The sequence below is a fragment of the Carassius carassius genome, chromosome 14, assembly GCF_963082965.1.
Source record: "Carassius carassius chromosome 14, fCarCar2.1, whole genome shotgun sequence".
NCBI lineage: Eukaryota > Metazoa > Chordata > Actinopteri > Cypriniformes > Cyprinidae > Carassius > Carassius carassius.
In genome coordinates this window covers 11,483,215-11,494,234 of record NC_081768.1, presented here as the reverse complement: position 1 = coordinate 11,494,234, position 11,020 = coordinate 11,483,215, and the positions used below count along the sequence as shown (strand labels likewise).

The 11,020-nt window shown below is 37.9% G+C and overlaps 2 protein-coding genes across 2 annotated transcripts; one reads left to right on the top strand and one right to left on the bottom strand.

Moving 5' to 3' along the window:
* The first annotated feature begins 1,086 nt into the window (after window positions 1-1,086).
* Window positions 1,087-4,863, top strand: gdf10a (growth differentiation factor 10a). The gene is made up of 3 exons (XM_059566064.1): window positions 1,087-1,597; window positions 2,477-3,384; window positions 3,775-4,863. Exons 1-3 carry the CDS (start codon window positions 1,375-1,377, stop codon window positions 3,964-3,966), a joined length of 1,323 nt encoding a protein of 440 aa, XP_059422047.1. The 5' UTR covers window positions 1,087-1,374; the 3' UTR covers window positions 3,967-4,863.
* A 1,730-nt stretch (window positions 4,864-6,593) lies between these two features.
* LOC132156971 (PR domain zinc finger protein 8-like) lies at window positions 6,594-10,131 on the bottom strand. Its single transcript, XM_059566063.1, has 3 exons — window positions 9,863-10,131; window positions 9,428-9,656; window positions 6,594-8,763 (listed from the first exon to the last, which is right to left on the bottom strand). Exons 1-3 carry the CDS (start codon window positions 10,076-10,078, stop codon window positions 7,730-7,732), a joined length of 1,479 nt encoding a protein of 492 aa, XP_059422046.1. The 5' UTR covers window positions 10,079-10,131; the 3' UTR covers window positions 6,594-7,729.
* Between the last annotated feature and the right edge of the window lie 889 nt (window positions 10,132-11,020).

Below are 11,020 nucleotides of genomic sequence, written 5' to 3'. Positions count from 1 at the left end.
CCCTTGATTCACTCAGTAACAGTGTCCTAGTGGGCAGGCACGTCAGATTTTTAATGCAGATTTAAGACACATTCAAGTGTGAAGAAAAAAGGGGGTCTCCAGTGGGGTCCCCAGGGGCCACAGGAGGTGTTTAATGGCACGTAATGAACCAAACGGCCGGGCTTGTTATGGTCTCTCCACTGGAGCTGCGGGCTTTCACAGAACCAGCATTGTTGGCACAGCGCTGCAGACACTCCACACAAAAAAACAGAGGTGACAGGGCCGTTCCCCCAGTGTGCTTCATGTACTGAATGAAATCACTATAATGAAATCAAGCAAAGGCACTCACAAATATTCAAAACTCTTTCAAAGTAGCCTTTCGGATTTATGCATTTGCACTCTCATGTTTACTCTAAAGTTTACTGATAAAGAAGGGAAAATGCACAAATGGCCTCTTATCTTATTTATTCCGTTTTCTGTTATATTTTCATCTCCTTAATTTCCACAAGGAATTTTTTTTTTATTTTTCTAGATGAGTAACATGAGCTCTTATGCTTGCTTTCTTAAAACAGGTCAGCTTTGCTGTCATCGCCATGACATAAATGTCAGTTGGACTCATATTCATGGCTGTAGATTACTGGATGCATACAAAAAGGTTTTATGGCATGTTGAATATAATGTAAACCTTTAATATTTGAAGAAATATTGAATTACTTTAAAAAGTAAACTAGAACGTAGGTGTTTTAGTATTATGATGAATGTCCGTAGTAGCTAATGACACTTCTTGATGTGTAAAATCAAAGTGTAACTTAAAAATGTGATTATTCAAAGCAAAAAAAATATTTAATCAAAAGCTATTAACATGATAGCGGTGGTTTAGTAGTTCATTATACAATAATAATATCTTAAAAGTAATTTTGAATGAAAAAGAAAGCTTTTTTGAGGGCTTGTTGGGAAAAGGGGGGAAAAACAGTGCAATAACCTAGCACCTTAAAACTGTGAAAGTGCATGTTTGCTGGATTTGTCCTCTTGTTGGCCTCCTGCTGGATCGGGTGTAATGTAGCAGCTGCTCCCGTTGGCTGATGGGCGGATACGTCAGCACCTCACTCCGCTTATGCCTGCTCCCGTGGATAGTGGCGGTCAGAAGAAATAAGTTATGTATCACAGGTTAAGCACGAGACCGACAGAACTTTTGAAACACTGTAACAACTTGCTCTCTTCACTGCGTTAAAAGGCGGGAATCACCGCATCACTGGAAAACGTCACTCCGAAGTTATCATAGGCTACTTACTGGAAATCTTGTTTTAGTAGGCTATGTGCTAACGCGTTTTTTTTCTTCCTTTTTTTTGAGCTAGACGGCATTCAATCGTTTGGAAGCTTTTCTTTCTTTGCAACATGACGGTTAAATATGTATTTTTGACGCACCTGTTACTGCTTTGGGTCGGTTCCGATACTGACGCGTCTGAACTTTGGAGAAGTGCGCGCGACCGCACGACAGACGCGCTCGTGGCCACAGATGCGCTCTCACAACATATGTTTAAACTCTATGAGAAGTACAACATTGAACCTAACCGACTCAAGGAGGGAAATACCGTAAGAAGTTTTAAAGCAAAACCTGGTAAGTAACAAACAAACAAAATACATGATGCATAACAATGTAGCTACAAATACATATAGCATTTATTTTAAGTTTCAAATGTTTGATGAAATTCGACAATGATTACAATTGTTGGTAGGCTATTAATTTTAGCTTAATTTTGTCTTTTGAATGACTTGGTTTTGGTTTACCTGAAAATGGCAAGTCTTTTTTTTTTTAAGATTTTGTTAGAAGCAGGAAATGTAATTATTTTGGGTTGGGTTTTAGACTAATTTCTGTCAGTCATTTTCAGCTCTTTTGAAGTTTGTCTTGTGCAACGCAAATGTGTTACTCCTAGGTTTTCATGGTATGAGTCTGTAGGCCTACTGTGTAAATATATAATATGCTAAATAATATCACTACTATGCTGTGTTTTGCACTGTTGCCATGGTTACCACCGCAGGCAATTTGTGAACGTTTGTTAATGAAACGTTTGAAAACAGTTAAGTATATATTAGCTAGAATTAATCTATACAGACATAACTGTGCATGCATGATAATTGCGCATTGTCAAAAGCAGGCTTATAATTGTTGTGTCTCTTGTAGTTATTTCACATTAATATTAACAGAGCAGTTTAAACAAGAACATTAAAAAAAATACAATTTGTTACACTCTCATGAAACAAAGCAGTCTTTTTTTTCTGCAGTCTGCTAAAGCATTTAATCAGTGCTGATTAAAACATTGTTGCAGGTTCTAACTCTTAAGGGAACCTAAATAAACATTTCCATATGTCTGCTCTAGGAGTAACATGTCTCTTCACTTCCTTGTGCTTTCCCAACCCCATAAACTGAACAAAAAGCCTGTTGTTTGAGACCATTTTCATAATATGTAACTCAGCAGTTTCTCTCGTATCTTTGCAGAGAATGTGGAGGAGAGGGTCTCGTACTGGTTGAATCTTACTTCTCTTCAGGGGTCTGAGGTGATTCTCACATCTACGTTTCATTTCTTTTTTGACAAACGGCCACGCCAGAGGTCCTGGTTCTGCAAACGCTTCAAGAACCCATCTTGTCGCATCCCAAATCCACATCTGCTACCCTCTGTTCGTCTTCTTTTCCGGTCTCCCTCCTTCAGCTCTGCCACAGGATCTCTACTCAGAAACATCACCATAGTTCCTCACAGACGTGGGACCTGGCAGAGCAAGGATGTGTCTTTCATTATAAAGGAGGCCCAAGATAAGAATCACCTTTTGATCACCGTGGAGTTTGACTATGGAGAGCAGTATCAAAGGTATCAGGACCAGCTCCCATCCTCCAGCCTTCCATACTTGCTGGTGTACGCGAATGACCTGGCCATTTCAGAGCCCAACAGCGTGGCTGTGAGCCTACAGAGATATGACCCTTTCATTGCAGACCAGCAGCCAACTCTGTCTCCAGACTCCTCACCTGACATACGTGTGAAGCGGGAACTGGACTTGGACTTCTCTGATCCCATTGAGAACAACGAGCTCCCGGAGGTGGAGTACAACAGCTTCAAACAGCACGATATGTGGGAAAGTGCTTACTTTGCGCTCAAGCCAAAGCCCTTTAAAAAAGAACGTCGGAGGAAAGGCCAGGAGCATGCTGATGGATTCGGCAAGTCTCAGGTTCTCCAGTTTGATGAGAAAACCATGAAGAAGGCTCGGAGGAGACAGTGGAAAGAACCTCGCAGCTGTTCCAGGAGGTACCTGAAGGTGGACTTTGCAGATATCGGGTGGAACGAATGGATCTTGTCTCCCAAGTCTTTCGATGCCTTCTACTGTGCAGGAACGTGTGAATTCCCCATTCCAAAGGTCAGAGAACCTCATGGCGAGGATCAGCGTATGCGAATGTGAATCGTTTAGACATGTTGAAATATTTAAAAATGACTATGGTTAATACAGCTTTTCTAGCCAGAGGTTTTAAACAAAGAATCCCTTTAGAAAATGTTTCGGTTCCAGTACAACTAAAGCACACAGACTTTATGTGCAATTACAGTTAAATAATAGTATGCTTAATAGGGGTTTTAAGCACATTTTGGACACATTTTCTTTTGAAATTAGCCAGTTATACAGTTCCTGAGTTCTGAATAATAGAAGGGTATTGAAAGACATAATTTCCTCTGCTTCATTGAAGAATGCAAAACAAAAGTTGCATATCTAACCACTACCATACATCATTATCCTCTTTTCTGCCCCTTTCAGGTGGTCCGCCCCTCCAACCATGCAACCATCCAGAGCATAGTCAAGGCTGTTGGGATAATTCCAGGTATCCCAGAGCCCTGCTGTGTCCCAGAGAAGATGAAACCCCTCAGTGTTCTATTTCTGGATGAGAGCAAAAACATTGTGTTGAAGATCTACCCCAACATGTCTGTGGAGACGTGCGCTTGCAGATAGAGTCGCTGGTCACAGGAAAGAAAGACAAATGGGCATTGTTGTGGTTAACTTTGAAGAGGCATATTGTCTTTAGTTTGCACTTGTTAGAAAGTGCACACATTTTTAAGGACTGCATTTCATTTTTATAAATGCTTACAAGTGATATTTTAATTTGCTCTTTTTATACACAAAGGAAACATTTTTCATTGTACTAGTTGAGTAACATAAGCACTTACTCTTAAAAATAAATTGTCGGCTTCGCTGTTATGGCTGTGACATAAATGGTTGTTGGACTCATGTTTGTAGATTACTGGATGTACATTGAGGTTTTAAAGCATATTGAATATAACAAACCTTTTTTTTGGCAGATCTGTTGGATTACATTGGAAAGTGAATCAGAATAAAGAATTATTTTATTATTCAGATAAATGTTTTAGTTTAAAGGTTAAGATAATGTCTTGGTGTTCACTATAAATCGAAGTGTAACTTGATATTTGGTTCATTTAAAACTATTAATGATGAAGTACATGTGAAAAGTGTGAACCCTTTAATCAACATCAAACTATTAGTGTGACTGGAAAGCAGTCTTGTAGTAACTAATCTGAACTTAGTTTTGAAACAGAACTTAAAAGGTTGAGTGTTGCTAATCGCTGCAGTCCCTGATGGCTAGTGCTGACTCGTTTTTCCTGTGCATTTGTTTGATTTTAAGAGGTTCTTTTTTTGTATTCAGACTCATTTGTTGATCTCAATTTGGTGCCGTAAGCAAGGAGTATTTGGGCCAAGTGTGTCTGTGTGTATATGTAACAATTGTTCATTTGGAATCAGTATATTATATTTTAGAGAATGTATTTTTGTAAATGTGTTTTAAATTATGAAAACTAGCCTTATAATAAGTAGAATAAAATAAATGTTAAACCACCAGCTTGTATTTTCTGCTGCATATTTCTGCATTGCATCTGTACATATTCTTCACTTAACGAAGAGAACGAATAAAGGAAAAAGAATGTCTGGACAACTAGCATTGACATCAGAAACCAGCCTGGTACATTACTTATTTAACTAGACATCAAAGACATCTCTAACCCTCAATTCCCACATTCAGTGCACTTCAAGAGCATCAGATCTCAAAGTGCAGGAAGTTCCAACTCTTACTTCAACAGATGATGTCACCCAGCTCAAACTAATTTGCCGTAAACCCTTTTAATCCCACTAGCCCGTGAATGAAAATGAGAGAAGCGTGTTTTCACAGAACAGAACCCAATTACTGTCTGCTGTCTTTCCTTTGTGCGAGTTTTAGTGTTGAATGGCTTCTCTGTGCAGTGTGTAAAAAGGGACACTTGAAAATGTCAACATGTTTAGTTATGTAGACTGAAGAGTTGTGAGTGTGTCTGCTGCTTTTACTATTTATAACTACAAATGTGAATACAAAAACTTATTTTAGATTAAACTAGCCTAATTTGTTGGTTTTAACTGATCATCCACAAATGCCACCTGACCAGCAAACCTTGGATAGGTAAAACCATTTTTATCATCAACTGACTAATTTATTACCATAGAAATTTGGTGGCACCAAGCTGATGAGGTGATCAGTGGTCTCCTCCACAGTATCAAAAGCTGTTTTCCTCTCTCGGGCTTGTTTTGACACTGTCGGCATGAATTATGTTTGTTAAACTGTAGATCACTTGGTCTCCCATAGAGTCCATAAAATAGCAGAAGAATGTTAGAATGTAACTCCAACATCCACTAAAAAGCTGCCCAGATACACTGAGGGAAACTCTCAGGTGAATCCCCTTTAGGCAATGTTTAGTTTCCTGGGGTGCACTTTAATATTTAAATCAGTTGTATAGGACACCAGAGGCTTCGTCAAAATGTAAATATTCAACAGTTACTGAAAACCAAAGTCAATATTTAGTTTTCCAAATGAGGCCTGATCAATTAATGGCAGCGATGAAAGATGCTCTTTAGAGCGAACAGAGGATTTTCTGTGTGTATGAAATGACTCTCTTCAAGTGATTACCGTCACGAACAGACCGCTGGGCTTCTAATTGCAGCAATATTAGGCCAGTGTGTACACATCTTTTCATTCAATCGAATGTCTTCAGAAGTTCAGTATTTACTCTCTTGAATGAGCAGAATGTTTATCGCTAAATACAGATGGGCTTCCTTTTGAACTTCGCAGTAAGGTCAAAACTTTTGGCGTTCACTTTTTCAGTGTTTAGTTTACCTATGATTTTATGCCTATGATTAAACGGAGACTTGCATGGGGATTTTATAAAAAATAAAATGAAATCATGTGAACATAACTCCTTCCTCACATTACAGCTATGGTAAAGTCATGAGGCTTCGGGGACTAAAGAGTTATTAGAGAGTGCGCTCTACCGGTCACGCAGTGTTAGTGTATGTGAGTGTATGCACGTCACTTTTTCAAAATTATTTAAATAAAATTAAAATGCAAAAATGGTCAGCCTCATTATTTTTTAAAGGCAGTATTTTTAAATACAAACTGGCACTTTATCTTCTAAAAATACTTAAAAATTAATTTAAAACTACATTGAATTAGATTAGTGTCACTGTTCTCTAAAACAAATTAGTATTTGAAATTCTTCATACTTCTTTATGGCTCAAAACAGAGGCAGACACCTGGGGAATATGCTCAAAATCTTTAATGAAATACAATGACTTCTCAAAAAGAACAGAACAAGAAAATATTTTAATAAATACATCCTCCTTGTCGTTGTGCTGATAAAAAGAAAATAAAAAAATGTCATCTGAAAAGAACATTGTAACAAAGATTTGACATTCTGAAGAGATGGACATTTCAAATATAAAATCTCTTTACAAAGCAATGCTATTAGTTTTATTCAGCTGTTAGCAACCCTAAAAATGCTGAATATTTTATTCTACCGTTTTTCAATAGCATTTACATGTAGGCCTAATCATCCTGACATTTGTAAGGCACTGTTAAATTGAAAATGACCAGGAAATTCAACAGTATTAGTCACAACTAAATGTATAAGGTACCGCTACCTCTAAATAGAGTTATTCATGTCTATAGCCACCTAGTGGCGATGCAGGCCTATCCTGAATTACACTACCAAAGCCCACCATTTAAAAGACTGCATTGCCGAGATGACTATGACCTTTGGAGAAAAAGACAATGAAACTTTACCAAAGGTAAATGGTTGAAAGGTTCGAGTTTTTTTATCATTCTGTAATGTATTGCTACAGAAAAATACTTCCCCTATCTAATAGCAACCTACCCAGTTAACAAGAAATGTTTTCGAAACATTCCGGTAACTTTCTCTCAATGTTTGTTATAGCCCATAAGCCACCGGGCTAACAGAGGCTTTTTTTTAAAACAAACTTTCAACGTTCTTCCACATCTCCAGTAACGATAATAGAAAGTTTACAAAGTTATCTGGTCTTTAATGTTCTCAAAACTGGAATGTTTTAGCTGGACGTTCGTCTAACTACTTGTTTTAAAATGTTCAAAGAACAATCAAAAGTAACATTCTCATAATGTTTGCTGTATGCTCTAATGGAACGTTCCCTTCCCTTGAAGGTTAGGATAGGCTAATTAACATTTTTCCAACATTTAAAAAATTTAACATTTCGAATATTTAGAGAACACTAAGAAATAACGTTTTCATTCTCAAAGGGTACGTTAGCAAAACGGTCTTATAGCATATTTTGTCAGCTGGCTGACCATAAATGCAAAATGGTCTTTGCATGTTTATTACTTTTATATAGGCTACCTTGTAAAAGTGCGATGGCATTTTTCTTCTTAATTATGTGATGTCATGTGACGTGAGAGGTGGTGACGCTCTCGAAAGTACTCGTGACAGATGGGACAGGTGAGTTTCTCCTCTCTTCTCCTCCTCACCTGAGCCTCTGCGGCGAACTCTTTCTTATGATGGGAGCGCATGTGAAACACCAAATCGGAGGTCATTCGGAATGAGAGGTTGCATTTGGCGCACCAGTTCTGCGCTGAAACGCCCAATTGTGTGATAGTAGGGGGTAGAAGTGTCAAAGAAGATGTGGATTGCAGCTGTCCACCTATAGATCTGGTCCAATGCTCGGGCGAGTAATAAAAGGATCCTCCTCCAGCCAGAGGAGCCGACATCACTCCACCTGCATGAGCGCTTGGCAAGTCAGCGTGAAACAGGTGCGAAGCCAATACATTTCTGTATCCTAGTGAAGGTTTTGATTTGAAAGAGTGTGAGATATTATCCGAATCTGGTGGTGAAGAATTCCGAACTTCGGTGATGGTGCGTTTGTTGGGTTCACAAAACGCGCTCTTCTGTTCCGAGTGCGCGCTCTTGGGTACAACGAACGAGAAGGCGCTGAAGTCGGATTGCAGGCCTACTTCCGTTACATCCCGTGATGACTGCTCTGGTGGTTTTTGAACCTCGGTAAATGCGCTGCTTTTCCTTATCTTTGACTCATTTGTTGATAAGTTGTCTGATCCTGACAAATCCTGGAAAAGTGGACAGTCTTTGTTGACGTTGGCGGTTTTGCTGTGATTAGTGATGTTGGTTTTCTCTAACAAAACAGTTTTGTTGCTCCGGGGACTTGGGGAACCCTCTTGTTTTCTTTTTCTAGGTATGCCCGAGTCTTCAGGAGAACTGTTTATTTTGTGCTCCAGATCTCTTGCAATGTTGTGAAAATCTATGATTTTGCGTTGTCGCTTGACTTCTAGTTTCTGTTCGGTGGTTGGTCGGATAATATCTACTTTTTCCTGCGCACATAAAAAACGGCAGTGGGCAAGGAAAGGATTTTCGTTCTTGAAGGCCTGGCCGCATCTCGTACATGTGTAGCCTGCATATGAAGATACAAACGCTTTCAGACCACGATGATAATATCACTATCAGGACACTTAACATTTAAGCAACAATTAATTTTAATTCATTTAATTCATTTATTCATTACATTTGCATATTAAATACAAATTTAGTAAATCTTTGAATAATGAATAAGTTGCTTTTTATGCATCTTATGGACTTTTTTTTTTGCCAAATATTCAGGGTCTAAAGGGATCTTCCGTGTTCAGTGGTTTTCTTTTCACATGACAACAAAATGGCTCTCTGCATATATATGTATGTGTATGTATATATATATATATATATATATATATATATATATATATATGTGTGTGTGTGTGTGTGTGTGTGTGTGTGTGTGTGTGTGTGTGTGTGTGTGTGTGTGTGTATTCTCAAATATTAATAATTTACAAACTAAACATTTACTGGAACATTGCTTAATTTTTAATTAATATAGCTAAAATACCAAAGTATTTGGAAGTTTTGAAGAAGAGCCATTTAGACCTGTTTTATTTTTGAATATGACCTATGAATAAACATTCCATGACATTGTTAACCAATTTGAATGTACATTCAATTAAAATTATTTAATTAACATATTACTTAAGCATTAAATAATGATTTTATTCCATTAAAAATCCTTGAAAGCAGCTCATACTCACCATCTGTTAGGGTTTTTGTTTTTATGTCTTCGAACCCCAGAAGATGTGACAACTCCTTGTCATACCAAACAAGCAGTTCTTCCCCTTGTTTCACATCTCGAATAGTCCGAAAGTGCAGCTGTCCTCCTTTCAAGTAGGCCTCAGTATTCTGGTCATCTGCGCTCATTGCAGCCTGTACTAACCGTAGCCATGGCACTACTGGAGAACCTTTCATCGCCTCAGGATCTACCTGTTGACATTGGGACATATCTGACATTAGGAAATTACATTTTTACATTAAAATAGTTACCAATTGATCTTTTGCAGTGTATAGTTTATTACAAATGATATGTCTGGATTACATGTTTCATTTACATCACAAGACAATTTCTGTAAATCTAGTCAAATCCTGCAGTCTAAAATAAAAATGCAGTCTAAATCAAACATGTTACTCACCCGAAACACATATGATTTATTCCATTTGTCAAAGGACTTCAATGCAATGAAGGCTATAGTGTCATAAAAGGTATAATGAAGAACACAAGGTCCAAATGATGTTCCAGCTGGTATATCCTGTGTAACTTGTACACTGGTGAAGAAGTCCGTGACATGATGGTGGAGAAATTTGCTGTCATTAGTCCACAAGGTGCGAGGAATAATACTTTGCTCCATGCTTTATTTCTGGAAATATAAATATAAATAATGAAAAGTTAAAAAGAAGAAGGCAAGTATGTTTCCGTGCTTAAATTTGATTAATGGAGCAATCTGAATTTTTAATCACCTAATGCTTTTTATCAGTATTTTTCTAAAACACAGGGACATAGGAAATATATAGCCATGCATGCAATTAGTTCAGTACAAAAATAAATCGGTCTATGTGAAATCGATTGCTAAATCAGAACTGTTCAGTTTTCTTTTACGCTTTGTTTGATGTTTTTTGACTGTAAATAGCGTTTAAATCCGTATAGTCAGCAGACATTTTATATAAAATGTACTATTTCACAAAATTAGCCTATATGCAATAAAGTTGTTTCTCACGTATAGCAGGTTTGGGTTGAGGATGTTCCGTAGCAGGTGCACAGTCCAAGGAGACGTGATTTGCAATTATCCACAGAGAGCGCGATCACGATCGTCTCCTGATCCTGACAGTCTCTTGACTGTCTCTCGCGCTGCGCAGTCATGCACTTATCCACGCCGAGGACGCGGAGCTGATGCGCCTCATTTCTCCCCAACCCACCCCCCAGGTGGCAATTTGATTGGTGCTTCACCAGCTTTGCAGGCGTGTTAATTATAAGCGAGGGTAATCAATGACAGAAGTCAGAGACCGTTAGATTGTGATGAGTAGCACAAAAGACATGCACATTTAAAACGAATCCTAAACCCAGAGACTTTACAAGCAGAAAATGTCGAATCAAAATTCAACTTTTAGATTTTGTGACGATTCTCCAAATATGTAAACTTTTATGTAGTCTAACTCGGGTTGACTTAAGAGAAAATATTAAATTTATACAATGTATATTTTGGTGTGTCTGTTCAACCGTTTAAAGTGTTTTAGTGATTTTTTTGATTAGGATACTTTATTTCTGAAAAAATATATATCTTCAAAAATGTTTC

What these genes read in the sequence shown, in the direction of transcription:
- gdf10a (XM_059566064.1), top strand. Translation starts at nt 1,375, where the DNA reads ATGACGGTTAAATATGTATTTTTGACGCACCTGTTACTGCTTTGGGTC. An exon ending in AAGTTTTAAAGCAAAACCTG is followed by an intron (nt 1,598 to 2,476) that starts GTAAGTAACAAA and finishes GTATCTTTGCAG; the next exon opens with AGAATGTGGAGGAGAGGGTC. An exon ending in GTGAATTCCCCATTCCAAAG is followed by an intron (nt 3,385 to 3,774) that starts GTCAGAGAACCT and finishes TGCCCCTTTCAG; the next exon opens with GTGGTCCGCCCCTCCAACCA.
- LOC132156971 (XM_059566063.1), bottom strand. Translation starts at nt 10,078, where the DNA reads ATGGAGCAAAGTATTATTCCTCGCACCTTGTGGACTAATGACAGCAAA. An exon ending in ATAAATCATATGTGTTTCGG is followed by an intron (nt 9,657 to 9,862) that starts GTGAGTAACATG and finishes CAATGTCAACAG; the next exon opens with GTAGATCCTGAGGCGATGAA. An exon ending in AACAAAAACCCTAACAGATG is followed by an intron (nt 8,764 to 9,427) that starts GTGAGTATGAGC and finishes CTTCATATGCAG; the next exon opens with GCTACACATGTACGAGATGC.